The sequence below is a fragment of the Rhinolophus ferrumequinum genome, chromosome 22 (genome assembly GCF_004115265.2).
Source record: "Rhinolophus ferrumequinum isolate MPI-CBG mRhiFer1 chromosome 22, mRhiFer1_v1.p, whole genome shotgun sequence".
Taxonomy (NCBI): Eukaryota; Metazoa; Chordata; class Mammalia; order Chiroptera; family Rhinolophidae; genus Rhinolophus; species Rhinolophus ferrumequinum.
In genome coordinates this window covers 25,882,925-25,903,854 of record NC_046305.1, presented here as the reverse complement: position 1 = coordinate 25,903,854, position 20,930 = coordinate 25,882,925, and the positions used below count along the sequence as shown (strand labels likewise).

Below are 20,930 nucleotides of genomic sequence, written 5' to 3'. Positions count from 1 at the left end.
CCCATTCTACCTGCAACCTTCTCTCTTCTTAGCTAATGGATACTATCCTTCAAGTCCTTCAGGCCAAAAATCATGGAGTTGACCTCTCCCCAGCTCTTCTCAACAAGCAGCTAGAGGAATTAAAAAAATACCGCAAAAAACCAAAAGTCAGATCATGCCACTCCCCTTGCTCAAAACCGGCTCTCCATTTTGCTCAGAATAAAAGCCATCGCCTGTGTAATGGCTCACAGGCCCAATGGGATATATTCCCCCCCTCTTACCTCTCTTGGCTCCTCTCTCCTTCACTCACTCTTCACCAGCCTCACTGAGAAGTTGCCTGACCTGCTCCTACCTGAAGGCCTTTGTGTTGGCTGCTCCCTCCATTGGGACACTGCTCCCCCAAGTATACAAATGGTTAGCTCTCTCCCCTCCTTCAGGTCTTTGCACAAATACCACATTCTCCATGAGTCCTCCTCTGATCACCCTTATTTAAAATTGTATTCCCTGTCCCCTCCATCCCAATACCCCTTCCCCATTCTCCTAATATTCATGACCTGTCGATATACTGTCTAATTTACTTATTATACCTAGTGCTTTGTCCATCTTCCTCCACTAGAATGGAAGCTCTGTGAGGGTGGACATTTTTGTCAGTTTTGTTCACCAATGTATCCCCATAGAACAGTGTACATAGAACAGTGTACATTGTAGGCACTCCTTATTGAAGGAATGAACAAAGACATTATGTAGGTGACTGCCTTACAGGCTGAATTCTGGGTCTCAGTAGCCCCCACCCATTAGTCTTGGTCCTCGTCTCTGAGATCTGAACTTGCAAGTCTATTTCCTTTTGCAGAAGACCACCCCTATCATCTATTCTGTGGTACACCCCACCCCCACCCCCCACTGCCGTCCAGTCTCCTCTTCTGCTTGAAAATGTCTAGGCTCTTTATCTAATCCTTTGTCCTGGATCCATCTGGGTCTTCGGTCCTCAAGACATGTTCCAGCTGCCAGTCAGTCTTCAGATTCTGACTCGCAGAGTCGACCCAAAAGCTCTAGTGGGGTGTGGGCACTGTGCCTTGCAGGGGGCTACTGCTCCCCACGCCTCTAAATTACTGTTTTCCCATCACTTGAGCCCCACTGCAAGGGCTTAAGGCATCCTGGCTGTTGTGGCCAGGAAGAAGTGAAGCAGTCATCCTGTTGTGGGGACAAGCTAACATTCCCGGGGTTTTCCCTCCCTTTACACAGAGGAGCCTCTGTTCTACCCAGCAAGGGGCTTCCACTCAGGGACAGCTTGGATGGTCTTGCTTCAGGAAAGGGCTGAGGATGGGAGAGGATTCTGACCAAGATGTTTCTTGTCTTCACTTCCAAAAGCCCTTTCCTGTCTCAAAGTTGGCCCTGATCTTTGTCTGGGTTATTCACATTCCAGAAGCGCTCATGTGGCACTAAATATTCCTAGGGCTCCAGCATTCTGCCCCAGGGCCCAGCGTCATGTCTCTGAGTTTGCTTCTGGAATGTTTTTGGTATGAAGCATCATGGCAGGTGAGGGGAAGGGTCATCCACGCACATGGATCCACAGCCAGAGTCTAGGTCTCTGTAGGGCTAGCGTAACATCCTTCTCCACCCAGGTTCTCCTTTCCCAGGAGGCTTCCCCCACATCACCCTCTCTGCCTTAGCCCCTGGCTAAGATTTTAAGCAGGTCACTAGGAGGACAGAGATCTCAGGGCTGAACACCTTTGAGTTCCCACTCCTTCACTGAAATAACAGCTCCGCCCCTGCTGCCATAGTGCTGATGGGAAAAGCCAGCAGGACTGTGGCCTCCCTCATCCTCCCCACCGGTTCCTTCCCTGTGTCTTCCCTTCTCCCCCACCCAACCAGTCTCCGTTTCTTCTTCTGTAACATAAGAATGATAAAAATTGTACCAATAAGGCTTTCACGAGCATGAAATGAGATACTCCACATAAAATACTTGATCCACAAGCACTTAATAAATGGAAGAGCCTATTATTATCTTTTAAGTCGCAATTCTTTTTCATCATCCAAATTCCCCTGACTTGTTATCTGAACTGGCAATTTCTCTGTTGCAGTTTACTTCTCTGCAGCCTCCTGGAAGCTAAGATCTTTGTTGTTGCACCAGAGGCACAGCAATTACCTGTCTTCCAGAGCTTAGCACACAATAGTTAGATTCCTGAGCTGAATGAATAAAGGAGCACAGCAGCCAACTCCACAGCTGAACTCTATGGTTCTTGAGTGTAAAGACCTTCCCTTATATTTTCCCTGTGTCCACCCAGAGTCTAGTCCAGAGTTTTGGTACTCAGTCGGACCTCAAAGATATCAGACCAAAATATCCCAGTTGTAGCCTGAGCAATTTGCTTGCTCTCTCATCTTGACCCCATAGATGCCTGACACCCCACTTCTTCCCCAGACTCAGCGACTTTCCCAGCTCCCTAGATGCGAGGAGAGGGCGGGAAGGTCCAGGTGCTCCACCCCGGAAGAGCAGGTGTGCTGTGGAGCTGGGAGCTGGGAGCTGGAGCTGGCCAGGACTGGGGATATTTGGGGGTCTGTGAACACCAACCAGGAGGGGGCAGGGCATGGGGAAGGAGCCTGCTTGAAACCAGAGCCAGTGGCTTCATGGCTTGCCTACACTTTGTCCTCATTCCCCCTTTCGTCCCGACCCTGGTAAAGCCAGAGTTTCTCAAAGGAGCAGGCCAGCGGGTGGGGAATGCTCCGATGGGGTTGAGCGGGATGGGCTTCTAGGGGGGGCATTCCAAGCATTCTTTACTTCACTAGGGGTCAGGCGGTGGGGGTAGAGGGAGCGGGAAGCAGCTGCCTAGCACTGAGGAATGGGGATTTCTTTGGAGGGAGAGAATAAAGGCTGTGGGTGTGTCTTCAAGCAGCAGGGGACCGAGCTGGATAGCGGGGCTGTACAAACTGCCAAGCCTACTTCTCCCTTTAGTGCCAAAGGCAGGAAGTGCAAATGGGACCCTCCGCCCAGGGCTCTCCTACCTGTGTGCTTAACCGGGCAGAACTGCGATTGGAGGAACAATGAGGAAGCTTTCGGAGCTGTGAGCTGGTGTTTGTTGTGCTTTATTTTTGTTAAGCAGGTTCTCTATTTCCCATCTGTGACAGCCCAGGAGGTGTGTTAAGAGAAGGCTCAAAGAGACCTGTGTCTCAGGTCCTCAAACAGTATCAGAGGTTATTTTCAATCACCATTCTGGTTTTTAATGGAATGGCTATTCCTGGCCAAAGAGAAGGGAAGAGGGACCATCAGGGACTGGAAATCAGGGAGTGGATGAGGGAGACAAAATCAGGGACTGGACAGTGCAATGGAACGTGTGGATTTATAAAAGATCCCCCTTCCCCCAGGATCAGTAGAGAATCATTGCAAAAATATCTCTCTATACACAAAAGTTAGATGTCATAGTGGACTTTCCAGAACATAGTATTCACATTATTGAAAACAGTAAGATTCACTTTTTAAAAAACACAGAGCTGAAAATATAAATAAGACATTTTAGGGTCCTGAAAGCCCAGAGAAATAGACACATCCATTCTGAGTAGCAGGAGCAGCTTGGAGGCTAGAGAAGTTCAGAGTCTTTGAGGTCCAACGTGGGGGGGTCCAGGGGAATCTGGGCCCCTTGAGATGAAGTCCAATAGCAGCCTGAGGCTTTTCAAGTCTTTCAGATTCATAGCAGCGAGTCCAGGAGGCTTGGGCCAGGTTTGAAGGTTGGGAAAGGAGAGAGAACCTTTGAGGAAAGAGGTCATGTTCTCTTACTGCTGGGAGAAATAAAGGGTACACTCTAGAACGGTTCCAGGATGATGCAGGCACATCAGGGAGTTCCATATTTCAGTTTTAGTGCCTGGTGAGGATGGGGATGAGTATCTGAGGAGTTCCCATCCCCACCTTGGCAAGAAGGCACCACGCACAGAACTTACTCATTGCAATAAAGGAGATGGGTACTGACAAGAGTGCTTTTTCCAGATTTCTATGGTCCGACCACGTGTGCACGAAACAGCAATCCAGACTTGGCCATGGGCCTTCCCCTCTACTTCTCTACTCTTTCCCCCTCTATCTTCTTGGTTTGACAGGGCTGAAGACATTGAATCCTCAATGCATTTCACTTGCCCATTTCCCACATCCAGCCCTCCCCAGCGCTTAACTGCAAACCATCTCAGCCTTCTGGGCTGGAATGCTGGTCCTGGGAGGCTGGGGAGAAGGCAGTCTCTCCTCAGGGAGTTGCCAGGTGCATCTTAGAATAATGCCCCCCCACCCTCAGCTGAGCTTTGAGCAGACCCCAGTGCCTGTCGATAGGCCTCTGTCACCTCCTGGCAGTCCATGAGGAAAAGCAGCTTTCCCCCAAGGGGTCCTGGCGCCAGCGCCTCAGGCCCCTGCTTCCAGGGCCCTCTGAGTTGGGCTCCTCAAGCCCCATAAGGTTGTCCACAGACACACAAGCCCCGCAGCAGGGGTTCAGGGAGCCGTTCAGGCAAGTCCAGCTGGTCAAAGGACTCAGAAGACAGGATGCTCTCCTCACTCAGAGCCCCCGAGGGGCGGCTGGCCCGGGATGGACAGCAAGGTGAGGCCAGTTCATTCAAGGAGCCGAAGGTGGTGGTGGCTGTGCGCTCCAGGGCTGTGCGGGAGAAACTTGCCGTTGTGCTTGAGGATGCCCTTGCGGCGGAGCAGCCCCAAGGCCTGGGGGGGCTGCTGCTCCCGGGGACTCCACTCATGAACACGTCCCCTGCATCCAAGAGCTCCCGGACTCGCTGGGTTCAGGAGAGGAGTAGTAGCCAGATTCCCGCTGCCGAGGCGTCTTGAGGATGCCCTTCTTGGGAAGCGGGGGGGCAGCCTGCCCGGGCTGGCAGGGACCGCGCTGAGTTCAGAGTCCTCCCTTGCCCGCTCTGAGGAGCCAGACACCTTCTTTTTGAGAATGCCTTCGGTAGCTTGAGGCTGCCCTTGCCAGGGCGAGGGGAGGGGTCGCCAGCCGGGTCCCCCTGGAGAGGACTGGGCCATGTCATTCTCTTTGCGGGACTTCTTAAGAGAATGCTGGCGCTCCAGGCCAGCGCCACGATCCCACCTCCAGGTGTGTGCTGCTTGAAGAAGCTGCATACTTTGGCCGCCGTTCTCCAGGAGGGGACGGGAGGACCGCCGGAGCCAGTCAGCCATGGAGGCCGGCTGGCGTCACTGCCAGGCTGCCCTCGCTCCTGCAGAGCCGTCTGTTCCCCCACACAGGTGGCATAACCCCAGTTGACCCACCAGTGACTGGCCACATCCTCCAGGGTGGCCCGACGGGTGGGGTTCACCATTAACAGCCACCGGATCAGGCCACAGGCGTCTGGAAGACAAAATACAGGAGCTTCAGGTTGGCAGCCATGAGAATGGGCATATCGCCATCTGTGCTCAGACACTGCTCATTCCTGTGTCAGATATGTCCACTCCTGCTCTACACACACCAGGGGGGCCCGCTGTCCTGGATGGATTCTGCCAATTTCCTTTTCCATCCCACGTCCCTCAGGACTGTGGTCCCTTCATCAGTCTTGGATGTTAGTGTGTACCTTCCTTCTTCCTGCTGAAATGCAACCCTCTGAGGGTGTGGACTGTGCTCAACGGTAAAGCAAGGTTCTCACACCCTGTTTCTTGCCTTCTACTTCCTAGGTGAAAGGACAGAAAGATTTCTCAGGATGAAGACAAAAGCAATAGGGAGACAACTGCAGTAAAGAGGGTCTAAGTTAGACCTTAGCAAGCACTTCCCAAATATAATAAAGCATGCCCATAAGGGAAGAAAGAGATATCCCCTCCTTCCTAAGAGGTCACAGACATTGGAGACAGAGAGATGACCGCAGAAGGTAGGTGGGGGACACTCTCATCTACAGTGGGTTTTCCTCTTTACTGCCACTGTTTCACTCCTGCCTCAGGAATTAGCTTAGAATACCCACAGCCTGGACGAGAACACTCACACCTCTCACTCACCAGAGGGTTTAGGCGGCTCCCGGTAGGCCCCATTGCTGATCTGTTTCACCAGCGTCTTATGGTCTTGCCCATCAAAGGGCATGGTGCCATGTACCAGGATGTACAGGAGAACACCCAGGGACCAGCTGTCTACCTGAGAGAGAGGGGGGGTGGTGATCAGCAAGCATGCCTGCGTGCCACAGGCTGGAGGGCTTCCAGCCTCACTTCCACTCCAGAAAAGAAAGCGGTACATACTGGAGAACTCAGAGGTCAGTGCTTCTGAGGACCATCTCCCTTTAGTACCCAGGGAAAGAGGGATGAGGCTGTAGGAGGGACTAAGGCTCATGGGGAGAGGTGTTGTCAACTGCCTCCCCTTGGAAAGGGCAGCCACTCAAGAGCAGTGGTGAGGTCATCCCTTTAAGGGCCAGGAGTGAGTGGCTGGCTGGGTGCTGGGAGAGATGATGGGAACCAGGAGAGTGTGGGGCACAGAACTAGACTAGGGGTCAGGAGACAAGTTCTTGTTCCAGTTGTGCCTGTCCTTGCTGGAGACCTGGCAAGTCACTACTTTGGGAGGAGGTTTGGGTGGGCTGCATTATGTGTTCCGAAAAAGGGAATAACTAGGAAACCAACCCACCTATTTCACAGGAGCTAAAGTCACAGGAAATGGATGAGGCAGGCTGGCAGCAGAGGGTGGACACTCACCTCTGGGCCTGTGTAGGGCTTCCCGTTGACTATTTCCGGTGAGGCGTAGAGGGGGCTCCCGCAGAATGTCTGCAGGAACTTGCCTTGGTAGTAGAGGTTGGAGAGGCCAAAGTCAGCAATCTGTAGGAGTGGGTCAAACGCAGTCACACCAAGCCCTAGGTTTTCTGCATTCTCAGCCTGCCCCTCTCCTGACCCCAGAGTAACCCCGTCCCCAGGAAGAGGAAAAGGAGAAAGAGCTCTCATGACCCGCACTCCACACTGGGCACTGCCAACACAGCTCAGGCCCTGGAAGAAAGAGCCCTGCAGAGGTTGTGTCAATGAGGAGCGTCTAGGAAGAATGTGTGGGGCTCCAAGGTCCTTACTGTTCCCCAGGCCCTGCTGCTCACGTTGTACCCCACTCCAGACATGCGCTCACCTGCACGTCCTCCTGACCCAGCACGCCCACCTCCCCGGGAAGCTCTCCACTGCCCTGAGATCTCCTTCTCCCAGTTTCCAATGGCTCGCTGTAGCCCTCAGAAGCATGTCACTCCAGCACTGATTAACCACAAAGGCTGGACTGCCCTTCCTAGCAAAGGGCTCGTCTATGACCATACCTGGGTGGAAACATGGGATCAGCCCAGAATAGATGAGAAGAAATAGTGAGGGCAGAACAAAGGTCATGGCTGTGGTTATAGCCCAGGAGAAGGAATCTCCTCACAGGACTCCCTGAGCCACCTGACACCAAGGCCTTGAGAGGCCCCAAGCTCCTCTTCTTGCCCCTGAGAGACCCTTTCCCCAGCTATCCTCAGATAAAGGCTGAGGCCAGTGCCCTGCTGTTCCTGACCTCTTTATCCCCAGCAGAGGGTCATGTGTGTCCAGGGTGGGGAGCGGTTGTTTATGAAACCCTGGCTCCTTCATTTATGGTTTTATTGGCCTCTTATCAAGCAGTTACCAGTTGAAGCCCATAATGAGGCAGCTGACTGGTGCCGATAGGAGAGTTCATGCCTGTCTGGATTGTGTGGGTTTATTGGCTCTGACCCCATTTCCCATAGCATCAAAGCAAGCCCCACCTGCTCCGGGAATTGGCTGGGAAAAGGGAATGAACTCAGTGCCAGGGTACCTCAGGGCAAAGGTCAGAGGCCACTGGAGAAGAGACTATGTCCTGGGTTTAGGAAGATTCTGAGGAGGGTCCGAGTGCAGAGTCAGAGCCCTCTCAGGCCCCGGCAGAGGCTGGCCGGCTCATCTCTTCCTCTTCCAGCTCTGAGATCTCAGTTTATCTATCAAGGTGAATTTCTCAGATCTAAATTTAACTACTTAAGCATGGGAAGTCAGCAGCTGTAGGAAGCAGGAGGCTGGCACTGAAATGCTTGGTCTTTGGACAAAAGTGCCAAAGGTCTACCTAATCGCAGCAGATTAAAGTATGTATGCAGGTACTGTATTTCCCCGAAGGTAAGACCTCGCCGGACAATCAGCTCGAATGCGTCTTTTGGAGCAAAAATTAATATAAGACCCGGTATTATGTTATATTATATTATATTATATTATATTATATTATATTATACCCGGTCTTATATTACAGTAAAATAAGATTGGGTCTCATATTAAGTTTTGCTCCAAAAGACGCATTAGAGCTGATTGTCCAGCTAGGTCTTATTTTCGGGGAAACAGGGTATGTGTGCATATGTGTGTGTGCATGCATGTGTGTGGGAAGAACTCAGGCCATGGTCTTCTCCCTGCCTGTTCCACGGCTGAGCAAAATCTGACCCTAGACCTAATTCCTGTCAGCCTTGTGATGTTAAGAGCACTGTTTGGAGAGTCAGAAGACATTGGTTCTAGCCCAGGATCAGCCTCTCGCTAGTCATGGGACTTTGTGCAAGTAACCCCTTATCTTGAGGCCTGTTTTCCACCCATAAAATGAGGTGAGAACCAACATATAAGTCTGAGCTTTGCTTGACTCCTTCTGGAACTCCCTAAGGGCTTAGAGATACTTGGCTAGGGACAGTGCAGAAAGGCTGGGCGGAGTGGGAGAGCTGCTAGAAACAAAAGTGGGGCTCACCTTGATATTTCCATTGGCATCTAGGAGGATGTTCTCCAGTTTGAGATCCCGGTGGACAACCCCATTCTGAAAGAGGGGAGGGAGGGTCAGGGGAAGGTCATGAGGGAGGGAAAGGAATGAAGGCCTAGTCTGGGAAGGGAGGTAAACACAAAGGGAGCCAGATAGGAGAGCACAGGTAGACTGGGAATATCCATCTTTATTGGTACAAAGTACAACAAATAACAGGGCTTTTCACCCCCAGCCAAGGGACTCAACGCCAGACACCAGCATTTCATAGGCTGAGTCCAGAATCAAGTCTTGCCTCTGCTTTTCCCTGTGTGACTCTGGAGAAGTCATGGAATCTCTCTGTCCTAAAGCAGCCTCGGAGCCCAGGGACCACCCCTCAGGACATGGCTGGGCAGGTAGAGGCTCACCTGGTGGCAATAGTGCACAGCAGAGACAATCTGCCGGAAGAAATGGCGGGCATCACGCTCGCTGAGCTGCTGCCGCTCACTGATGTAGTCATACAGGTCGCCCCGGCTGGCGTACTCCATGACAATCACAATCTTGCTGCTGTTCTCAAACACTGAGGCAGAACAAGGCAGAATGTCAGGCCCCTCCAGAATGCACTGCTCCCCACTGGGGCCTCCTGCCTCTCCCTGGCCCCAGACCAGGCAGGACCTTCCTCTAGGGATGTCTGCTGATGGGGCTGGAGGGTGGCAAATACGGGCAGGAGAAGTGCCTTTGAAGCTCTCAACATCTTCCAGTAGCAATGAATGAATGAAGGCCAAGGGAACTGGCTCACCCTCCCTCTCTTTGAAAATACAGGCTTTTAAGGATTCTTCTTTTTTTTTTTAAGGAGGGCACAGCTCACTGTGGCCCATGCGGGGATTGAACTGACAACCTTGCTTGGTGTTATCAGCACCACACTCTAACCAACTGAGCTAACCGTCGGCCCCGTTTTTGAGGATTCTTAAAACTACCCTGCAAATTCCCAGGAAGCAGAGACATCACTGGATGAGAATGAAAAGCCAAGCTCTCTGGTTCAGCATTTGGTGCTTTTTTGCCTCATGACCTTGGGCAAACGTCTTGTAGATCCTTCAGTAAGAATACAGGTTTGGGGTTTGAATCCTGGCCCCATCACTTACTAGCTGCGTGGCCTTGGCAAGTTATTCAACCAGCGTGTCTCAGTTTTCTCATTTGAAGAGTGGGATAATAATGGCAACCTCTTAGGGCTGGGGCGAGAACTAGACAAAAGTTAGTGACTAGCTGGCCAAGCAGGTGTAGGGCATGAGGTAAGCACACACTCAGTAAGTGGCACCTACTGTTCTATTGTCAGCATCTTCATATATAAACTTGAACAATAATGCTCATAAAAATACCTGCCTTGAGAATCAGAAGAGGGATAAAAAGCATATGCAAGTGGTTTGTAAACTATAATGTACCATGGAGAGTGGAGATATTTATCTCCCTCAGTATCTTTGACTTCCTGCTCAGAATACTGCCAGGGCCTTGTCCGCAGAAGCAGTCAATAAATATTTGGTAATAAATTGACTGGCTGGGCTCCTAGCAGTCAGCCTGCTCCAACTGGCTCATCAACATGTGTAGGAGGGGCCTTCTTGGCACCTCAGGCCTTGTCTTAGCTCCAGCCCCCTGGAAAGGTAGGGAACGACTAGTTCACCAAACTGGCCCTTCAGCTAGGTATGTGTCAGAACACGTATGTCCCTGACATTGCACCTTTGTGTCAAACGGGTCCTAGGAGTTTGGCTTGCTCAGCCAAACTACTGCTGTCAAGCCTGTGAGAAGGAGCTGAGGGAGGCAGCTTCTCCCAGGAGGAGTCGCAGCATCTAGGCAGTTGGATACATAGCCAGGAAGACTGAGTTTTTTCCCAGGGGAACATGAGTGAGTGGCCCTGATGAGTGGTGGCCCAGACTCCTGGGAGAAGCCTAGCTGAGCCTCCACTCCTGTGCTTCTCCATATCTCTGTGCCTTTGTGCCATGAAATTGGGGTTCAAGAGCCAGCACATTCTGGACAGTAGCTAGATTAGAGATCAGTCCTCCCCGCCCCCGTCCACATCTCCTAAAGGATGTAACAGGATGGCAACGGACCTGGGGGAGCCCTGCCAGACACACAGTAACAGTGATGGCCCTATGTCTGCTGAACCTGAAGGTGCAGGAGAAGCCACATCCTGAATGTCAAAGTTCAGTTCCCAGGCCTGGCTGGAGATACAGATGTGGGGGAGAATTTACACACGCACAGACACACACGCACAGACACATACATACACACGCACGGCCCAATCCCCAAGTCCAGCCTGGCTTAACCAATACTGTCATCTTCCCACTCTTCCCTGGGGGAAATAAACAGAGATACAATTAGCTTTCTCAGCCACTTGCCTGGGCTCCTCGTGGGACAGGCTCAGGCCACGGGGCCATGTCAATGGTTCTGCCCTTCGTCATCCTATATACAGAACCCAAGAAAGGAGACTTCTCTTGTACTTCCCACCAGTAATACTCAGAGGGCAAAGCCATGGGCTCCCTTTCCTCCCTACTGCCACTATCCTTTGTTTCCTAACTAATTGATATTATGTAAAGGCTAGAAGCAGACACGGTATGTTTGGGAGGTGGTCCCCCTCTTTCTGTCATCACCCTCTCTTACTCACTTTGTTCTCTGGGTCACAGGGATCAGGACAGTTGGAGTGGAAAGCCAACATAATGTCAGAACAAGTGAAGGCTCAGAGAGATAGGAAGGAGAGGCGGGAGCTGGCCCCCATGGCAGGAATGATTCAGAGTACAGGGCAGACGGTAGGAGGCCTGGCTCTTGGGACTTATGAAGAATAGCACCCACACACCTGAGACAGGTGCAGGTCATTGTATGTTTCAGACTCCCCTATATTGCTGAGGATCTCACTGGGTTGGGGAGGTAGTATGAAAGTACGGAAAACCTAACAATGACAACAAAAAGCCTACAATCTGTTGAGTTCCTCCCATTAGCTGAGCCCTTGGTGACATTTAATTTGATCTTTGCAACTACACTGTGACATATGTGGGGTTATCCTATTTTGCAAATGAGGAACTGAGGCCCACCCAGAGATTAAGCGGAATTAGCTGCTGGGTTTCAAATCCAGCTTTTGCCCAACTCCAAAGCCTGCGTCTCTCTTATTCCTTGGTATCATCTGTTCTGACTGTTCTTACACACACACACACACACACACACACACACACACACACACACACACACTTCAAGTGGCCCGCCTCTGTACCTTCATGGATGGCAATGATGTGCGGGTGGTTGAGTGAGGACATAATCTCAATCTCTCGTCGAATGTGCATCAGATCTTGCTCATCTTTGATTCTGTCTTTCCGGATCGACTTGATGGCCACCTGGGAACAGAGAATGCAGGAGAGTGAAGAGAAAGGTCTGGCAGGTGAAGGTGTCCCTGAGGACACTCTCAAAGTCCTGACTCTGGTTTGCCTGCAGCTGCTATAAAGGCCACAGCATAGACCCAGATAAGCCACTCCATCCTTCATCAGAGCCGGTGGCAGAGACTGGAGAGCACCTTCTCTAGAGAAGGCTCTCGCCTGGGTTAGGTGTAGTCCATGTTAGCAGGAAGGAAAAAGGGCCAATAACCTTATTCAGAGTCCACAGATGAACAAAGAAGGTAAGAACCTGCACTCAGAAGACCGATGCTTTATGATTTATAAAGCAAATTTACCACACTTCACCATGAGAGCAACGATTTGCTCACCATTGGATCCCTGATGTCAAGCACAGAGCCTGGCACACAGTAGGCACTGAATAATGTCTGTTGCATTAGTAAATGAATTGGCCCTCACAACAGCTCTGAGAGACAGGCAGAGAAATTATCAGCCTTTCCTTTTACAGGTGAGGTAACTGGTACCCAGAGCGGTTAAATGACTTGCTCAAAGTCATACTGTCACAGACATGGATGAACCTTGAAAATATAGTAAGTGAAATAAGCCACACAAGGACAAATGTTATGTAAGTCTACTTACACGAGGTAGCCAGAATAGATAGGAAAATGCATAGGCCAGAAAGTAGAATAGCCGTTACAGGGGAGGGGAGTGGTAGAGGTGAGGGTGGCGGGACGGGAGTTATTGTGTAATGGGTAGAGAGCTGCGTAGTGCTGATGGCTGCACAACACTGGATGTACTTAATGTCACTGAACTGGACACTTAAAATGGTTAAAATTTTATGTTATATATATTTTACCACCAAAAAAATTGTGAAAAAAACAAGTCTCTACAGTCTCAGTAAGGAATGTCCCTCTCCCAGCAACAAACAAACAAACAAACAAACAACTAGACAGTTACACAAAATCCTCTGGGCTTTGTTATCTTATCTGTAAAGGTGAAAATACCACATAAGGATTAAACCCTCTGGCTGGTTTGTGTGGTGGGTTCAGGAAGGGTGGAGTGAAGTGAGGCAAGAGGAAATGGAGAAAGAGCTGCCAAGATGCCGGTTAAGCAAAGCTCTTGGAGGCTGAGGAGTCTCCATCCCTTTCTCTGCTTCATTCCACTCAGGGATGGGTAACAGGAAGGGAATAACAGCAGTGCGGACGGTGTGTGAGTAGTGCATGCAGAAGACACCGCCTGGGGAGTCGGTGGACCTGGTTCCACTGCAGGCTTTGTCGCTGTCCCCATGGGCAAGTCCCACCCCCTCTCAAAAGTTCAGTTTTCTTTTCTGTGAAACAAACAGCCTGAACGAAGTTGTCTGAGGTGCTTTCCTGCTCTGAGTCTGTGAGATGAGCCTTATAGACGCCATGGGCCCTCAGGCTGCATTGCTGGCATCGGCTGCTGGGCAGGGCTGGGGTGTTACAGGGCTGGTTAGTTCCTGTCAAGTCCTGTCCAGGGACACAAATGGCAAATACAAGACTTCCTCTTCATGGGATACGGGCGAGTTATGAAAAATCTGAAGGCACAGACTGAAGTAAAGAGCTCCTCATTCATTTTCCCAGGAGGTTTGCCTCCCCTCAAGGTTCAGAAGGAAACAGAAAAAAGGAAACCACTGCTGGAAGGGAGGGGCCTCTAATCCCCTTTTTCACAGGGCTCTGGAGGAAGACAATGGCTTCCCCACTCACAGGACAGCAGACGAGAATGCGGAACAGCCCTAATCCCATAAGAGGAGCTGCTCACAGTGGCCAGGGCCCGGTCACCCTGGCAACAGACCAGGGATGGCATGCCCTCGGCTCTGCTCCTCCCCTAGAGCTGCCTCCCTGAAAGAGGGGAGGCCCAGCTCTTGGCCTTCTGGAGTAGGGCAGGGAGGACAATGGCAGCGGGAGGGGCCAGAGGGACGGTCACCATGGAGCCTACCCCCAAGATGCTGGAGACGCCCACAATGCAGCTGCAGGTGCTCTCTTCACAACCTCCCCACTCCTTCTGCTCCAAACCACCCCCAAGAGCTGAGCAGGAAAATCCCTGGCTTAGAATTGGACAGGGGTGGGGGTGGGGAAGAAGACGCTGGAATCCTCTGACTCAACCTGGAGCTCGTTCCTGCACACCTCTCTCTCCATGTCCCTTTTCTCTCCCTGAAGGAAAGATTTATGGACTAGTTCTTTTCTCTCTAAAATTCTTCATTTTAAAATCAGACAATGGATTAAGTGTTATGAGCTCTTCAGATAAAGGGCCATAAAAATTGTATTAATAGATAGTAAAAAAAATCATATATAAATCACATATCTAGATAATGAAACAGAACTATTTGAGAGCTTAAGATGCACACATATGCAAAAACCAAGCACATCTTGAATATATAATTGTGCACACACAAACATGTACAACAATGAGAGAAATCATCCTAGGCTTAGGAGCTAGAGATCTAAAGACAAGGCCTAAAAGAAATGAGGTCTCCCTAAAATAAAGGGGTCTGAGTGGCGTTAGAAGGAGTCCCTGCATGGATAGAGGGTAACAAGTTAAACCCCAAGATGCATTTCTTTCCATTTTGGAAGCCTGTGGTTCTAAATCAGGATGTTAACCCTCAGTGAACATTCCATCCTCCTGCCAGCTTGTGCTCTGGCCTCAGGGGTAGGTCAAGGACCCCTCAGTTATCTACATTAGGTCCTAAGAGTACACAGCATGGCTGGCACTTCTCAGGCAGGAAACAAGTTATGTTGTCATGCCTCCACCAGTCTCCAAGCAGGTAACAGACAAGAAGAGCGATGTATCACTGCCCTGGTGGAGCCGCGTCACTGGTTCCCAACCTATTCCAGCCCCATGGAACAGGCCCCTAGTTACCTGTTGGCTAGCCAGTCAAAGTAAATTAGATACAGCAACAGCTGAGGCCTAGACAGAGCTCCAACACAGAAAGCACTCAACAATTGTTCACTGGTGCACACAATTCACGAATAGATATTTATTGGTTAAATCACTGGGCTGATCCTTTACTGATGGGACCAGTGCCCAGATAAGATTTTCTGCCTTTCTTCCCAGGCATGGGAGGAGAGTCAACTCTGTTACTGGGACTAATTTTGAGGGACCTTTCTTCTCATCTGCAAGGTAGTTGAGCAACCATTCTGTAGAATGGAAATATACTGACTAGAGCCAAGGAGGAGGGTAGCAATTGCTGAGTGGATCACCTAGTGATATGGAGACCACATGCCCAGAGATAATCCTGGTTCATCCCAGTATAATTATCAATAGTGCCCCTTCTACTCGTTTAGATGATATATAGCCACCCCAGTCAGAGCGGGCAGGGAACCCAGGCATAATGATATATGATAATGTAAATGTGAACTCCAGATCCGTGGACTTTCATCCTCATTTGCCCCTATGGAACTATGCAACTCAGGACAAGTCACTTAAATGATCTGGTTAACTGGTCTGGCTGGTTTTAATGTCCTCATCTGAAAAATGAAACGGCATTTATTCTCCAAATATCTGATGAACACCTACTATATAGCTGGTGTTATGCTAGGTGTTGGGAATTTAGAAAAAAATTGGACAGTCCCTGTGCCAAGGCCTTCAGTCCAGTGGGAAGTGTGGCAATTAAATCAACTCCAGTCTAGTGTGATGAATGTAACAGTTGAGGACCCTGCCTGCCAGGAGCACAGGACAGAGCTTTCTTTGCCTAGAGGAGCAGAGAAAACAACCTGTGGGAGAAAACTTTGTTTTAGATCTTGAAGGATGAGTGGGGTTTGCCAAGCCAAGGAGGGTAGTCTAGGGAGGGGCAACAGGGACATTCCAGGCAGAGAGAAAGATTTGAGCAAAGGCCAGAAAGAAAGGAACCATTCACAAATTTGCACATCAGGATCTCTAAGCGCCCTTCTAAACGCTAGCAAAATGCTAACGTCTTCAGAAATCGGTCACCTGCTATTATGCCAGGAAGGTGCAAGCCAAGGATTGTTATAATGGGCTTGTTCAGAGGCCCCATGCTATATCTATGTTAACCTGCCTGAGCAAAATTCCTATTGATGATGGCCCAGTGATTTTCTTGCCTCTGCAGCCCTACAAGTTGGAAAGGCAGCAGGGATAATACCCTACTCCATTTTGCAAATGGAAAACAATGAAGTCCAGAAAGGTACACTGACTCACATCAAGGCAGAGTCAGAATCCAAGATGGAGAGGTGTTGCCTGGAGGTGCTGCCATCTCAGGAGACAAAAGATCCTTGCAGATGCCCTACCCTGCCTCCAGCTCCCTGCCTCCTACCCCTGGAAAAGGGAATGCCCCACACCCTGCCTTGGGCCAGGCTGTGCAGTACCACCAGCCACCCCCATCCCACTTACAGATACACAAACATGTGGGAGAAATGAGAGCTGGGACTCAATTGGTTAAACACTGCCTCCCCTCCAGGAACTCAGATCAGGAATGATCTAGATTCAGGAAAGGATGGCAGAAAGGTCTTGGAAAAGGAAGATCTAAAGGTCCTGGTTCCAGGTCCCAGGATAGAGGGAGCAAGCTGGGCATCTCTGGTCATAGCTATCGCCAGGACTTGGAGCCAAAATCCTTGACTCCTCTCTGGCCTTTCACGGAGCAGCTGCCATCTGGGAGGTGAGGCGAGGAGCTGGAGGATGACCCATTTAGATAATGGAAGAGAGGTTGGGCTGGGCAGAGTGCGGATGGGTCTGGTGGGGGGGGGGGGGCTCACCATCCCACCAAGCCTGCCAAAGAACCAAGCGGGGTGAGGAATGGGCTCCAGGAATGAGGGGAGTCTGAGTCCCCTAAACCCCATGCTGTGCCCACTCCTCCATGCCATCCTCCTGTCCACTCTGCCAGGTTGCTGGGCAAGGTGCTTCCCTGCCCAGCCCTCTTGTGTGGTTTGGCCAGAGCCCAAGGACAAGTGTCACCTGCAGCCGGAGCCTCCCTCCCTACTGCTGAGCAGGCAGGTGCAGAAGGAGCTGGGAGCAGAGGAGGCCTTTGGCAGCTGATCGGGAGGGAGCCCTGCTCTGCAGCACGGGCTGAAGCAGACTAGGACTTTGAACAGAGCAAAAACCAAAGTGGGTAGGCTTAAGGAAGCTGGGCACAACCCATTTTCTTGCTCAGGGCAGGACAGACGCAGGCAGGATGGGTACCTCCAGGACAGGGCAGGGTCTAGTCAAAGCCAGCCATGCTAGGATAACAACACTGTCAGTGTCAGCTACTGTGCTCATCACTTTACATATATGATCTTTTTAATCCTATGAGAACACCGCAAGGTAGGAATTAGTATAATCCACATTTTACAGATGAGGAAACGGAGCTACAGAGAGGTCACATAGCTGGTAGCAAGAAAGCCAGGATTTGAACCTTTGCAGCCTGACTCTGAGCTAAGCAGCCTTCCTGACGAGGTGAAAATCAGGAATGTAGTGTAGTTCACCCACCAAGAATGCCTCAACACAGGCAGCGTGTGTGTGGGTGGGAGTTGGTTCTCAGTGACTCCACCAACCTTTGGCACTGCCTGGAGCTCTGGAGCTGACTGCTGGAATGACAAAGCACACTGGAACAACCCTGGGCTCAATTCAAGCCCAGCTCCCAGACCAAGACTCAGTAATGGTCATCCAGGACCTGGGGTGGTCAAATAGGGGCCTACGTTTCAGGAATGCCATTAACCAGACACAGAACAAGTCACGTCCCCTCTCTGGGCCTCAGTTTCCCCAACTATCAATGAAGGAATAGGACCATCTCATCATTTTCAAACAATTTGAAATCCCATGCAGCCATATAAAAAGAAGACAGAAGTACCGCTGCTCCAGATCACTATCCACTTGGACCCCCCGTCATGTTCCCCATGGCACTCTTTGGAGGTAAGACTTCCATGTGGATCATCCTAAAGGCCTTGATGGACTCCACATTCCAGGGGCCCCAGCAGGTGTTTTTCTCTTTAGGGGGAGGGGTAGTCAGGGAGCTGGGAGAGTCACAGGAGGAAATGTCATTTGGATACCAGGAATGTACTTGGAGACAAGAAGGTCCAGAGCAAATATTTGTTTTTCCTTTGATGCTCTTCTGGAGTAGCCATTAGCCCTGCCCACCTGCCCTTCCCTCCGGAAATCCCACCTGGCCCCTCATAATCTCAGCTAGGCAGGTTGGGAGTGGGAAATGTGCTAGAAAGGCAGGAATGGGGGTGGGGTGGGGAAGATGACTCCCCTCCAGTATTGAGAAACCATTAGGACAGCAGGCAGCTGCTCTCCAAGGAGGCAGACCCAGAGCAAGTTTCCAGCAGAAGCATGGTGGTCTATGAGATTAGGGAGGTTCAGAACAGGTCCTGTTCCTACTGATCTTGGCTCCCTGCATATAATGAATGGCAAGAGACCAGGGGATACCTTCTGAATTCTCTCTGTTCTGATGTAACAAGAGGTGGAATCCCTGCCTACAGCCACTGAGATTTGAAAACTGAAAGCTGGTTTATCTCATTCCAGAATCAATGAGATCTCTCTCTCTCTCTCTCTCTCTCTCTCTCTCTCTCTCTCTCTCTCTCTCTCTGTCACACACACACACACACACACACACACACACACACACACACACGAGAAAGCACTGGCATGCAGTGACCCAGGTCAAGAGCCTGATGGGATCTCCAAACTTCAATCTCAGTTTCCCAGTTTCTGAGCCCCACAGTTCCCTCAATCCAATCTGCCCCCCAACCAGAGGCATGAGCCATGAGCAACTGTTTTGCAGATAAGCCCCTGACAAAGCCTGGGCCCAGCATTCTCAAGCCTGGAGCCTAACCAGGCCCTCACGGGAAAGAGAAAGAAAAGGAAAGCCAGGAAGTACATGATTGCCCAATAGCTGTAACCTGGCAGCAGGCAACTGGGGATAGTGCCAGGCATTAGCAGGAAAAACATACTCGGACCTACTGATGAGGCCATAAATCCATTCCCTTTCTCCAGCATCCACTCTCCTTCACCAGTGAAATGACTTCTTGAAATGCAAACCAGCTACTGGCTGCAAAAGCAAACAATCTGAGGAGCCAACTGCAGCCACCGCCAATAGGGCAAACTATGGCCACACACACATGCACATCTCAAAACCAGCATCCAACTGGGTTTAGCAAAACAATCCCTACACCACCTGCCCTGAAGGGCTTGTTAAAATACAGATTATTTGGCCCCATTCTAGACCTTCAGAATAAAATTCTCTGAGTGGGTGGAACCAGAGAATAAGTATTTTAAACAAGTACCCCAGGTGATTCCTATACATGTTAAAATCAAGTTTGAGAACCACTGTTAACTTTGGGCAAACTTGCCATCGTTTCAGGCTTGTCCTTTCCAGATATAAATATCAGTTCTCACTGTGAGTTCTACAAATCAGGACCAGTTTAAATTCACATTTGCATCTCATTCAATCCTATAGCATCTTGTGAGGGAGGTCGTGTTTTCCCCATTTTTGTATAAGCGAAAACAGAGTACAGAGATAAATTGCTCCAAGTCCCACAGACTACTACCTACACATACACACACCAAATTAACAGGACACCTTCCTGAAAAGGTGGCAAACCCAAAGGTATCTTGGGGCACAGTGGACCTTGCATCAGAGCCTGGCTTCACATTTCCCAGAATAAAGAAACACATCATAATGAAACTTTGACTCACTCTTAGAGCTGGAAAGGACCTAAGTGTCAAACCCACCCTCCCGCGTCCCCACTGCAGATCTCCATAGTATGCTGGGCTGCCAGATTTATAGAACTGAGTTGAGAACTGGACACCTCATTCATTCATTCAAACACACACACATTTACTAAATCTGCACTGTGATCAGGTGCCTTCTACTTCCACTTCCCATTCCACGCTATTGGATAGCCTGTTCCAAGCAAAATCCAACTTAAGTTCCATCTTCTTTAGGGAGTCTTCTCATCCCATAACAGGACACTAAGCACTCTGCAGCAACTGTCCCCCTCATCACATTCTGTCCAGTGTTGTTGGGGTTCTCAACTCCACGACAACTGTCCCTATAATCAGGGACACGATCACCGCCCCCAGCACCCCCACGCAATTTCAGCTTGGTAAAGACTAAATGGGGCCACTACCGGGAGCAAGGCATTGGTCCCCGGCCCAACCTCCGCACTCACCGCCGCCAGCCCAGCAGCCCGCCGGGCCGGTCGGCGCGGCGACAGGGCGCAGCACTCACCAGGCGCCCCGAGCTCTCCCGCGCCTTCTTCACCTTGCCGTAGGTGCCTTTGCCCAGGGTCTCCAGGAACTCGTAGCGGTGCCGCAGGTTGTGCTTGTGGTGGTGCCGCTTCACCGCCTGTTTCTTCATTAGGGGCTTGGGCGACTTGAGCCCGTCGGCCAGGGCGGCGGCGACCGAGGGAGCAGGGCTGGGGCGCCAGGGGAAAGCCAGCGACTCCATCGCTAGCTGGAGCGAGTGCAGAGTGGGGACTGGCTCGGGGGGCAGAGCTAGATCCGGGGCACACGACCCGCGCCCCGCACGGGAACCCACAGCTGCCCGGGAGCGCGCGCCCAGGCGCCGCATTCCAACTTGTTATAAACGTCCGGAGTCCCAGGTCCTGGCCACGCCCCGCACGCCCATTGGTCCGCTCGCCTGCTGCACGTGACTGGGGCCTCCCGTATTGGCTCGCCCCCGCCTGCGGCCCCGCCTACCCCCTCTGCGCGACTGGAAAGGTGTCAATGGGGCCCCGCCCACCTGTCCCCCTCCCCCGAGGGACTGGCAGAGGGACTAAGGGACACCAGTGGAAGCTGCTTGGTGGATTGCTTACGCCTGGGGTCTGGAACGTTTAAGGGGCCTTAGAACTGCCCTTGAATCTGAGTGGCACTTGGTCCTGGTTGAAACCACCTTTTGTCTTTATATTGTGTTGTGTTTTCAGTTAGCGAGGGGCGATCTGACAGTACTAGAGGTCACCAAAGTTTC

General features: G+C 51.0%; 1 protein-coding gene across 1 annotated transcript; it reads right to left on the bottom strand.

Moving 5' to 3' along the window:
* Positions 1-3,055: 3,055 nt before the first annotated feature.
* Positions 3,056-20,557, bottom strand: NUAK2 (NUAK family kinase 2). Its single transcript, XM_033094143.1, is given in 19 exon segments — positions 3,056-4,269; positions 4,272-4,316; positions 4,319-4,424; positions 4,426-4,614; positions 4,616-4,689; positions 4,692-4,724; positions 4,727-4,828; positions 4,831-4,905; positions 4,908-4,968; positions 4,970-5,031; positions 5,034-5,085; positions 5,087-5,139; positions 5,142-5,303; positions 5,939-6,071; positions 6,620-6,739; positions 8,655-8,720; positions 9,068-9,219; positions 11,896-12,016; positions 20,193-20,557. Coding segments are annotated over 19 exon segments (1,971 nt in total). The 5' UTR covers positions 20,535-20,557; the 3' UTR covers positions 3,056-4,246.
* Between the last annotated feature and the right edge of the window lie 373 nt (positions 20,558-20,930).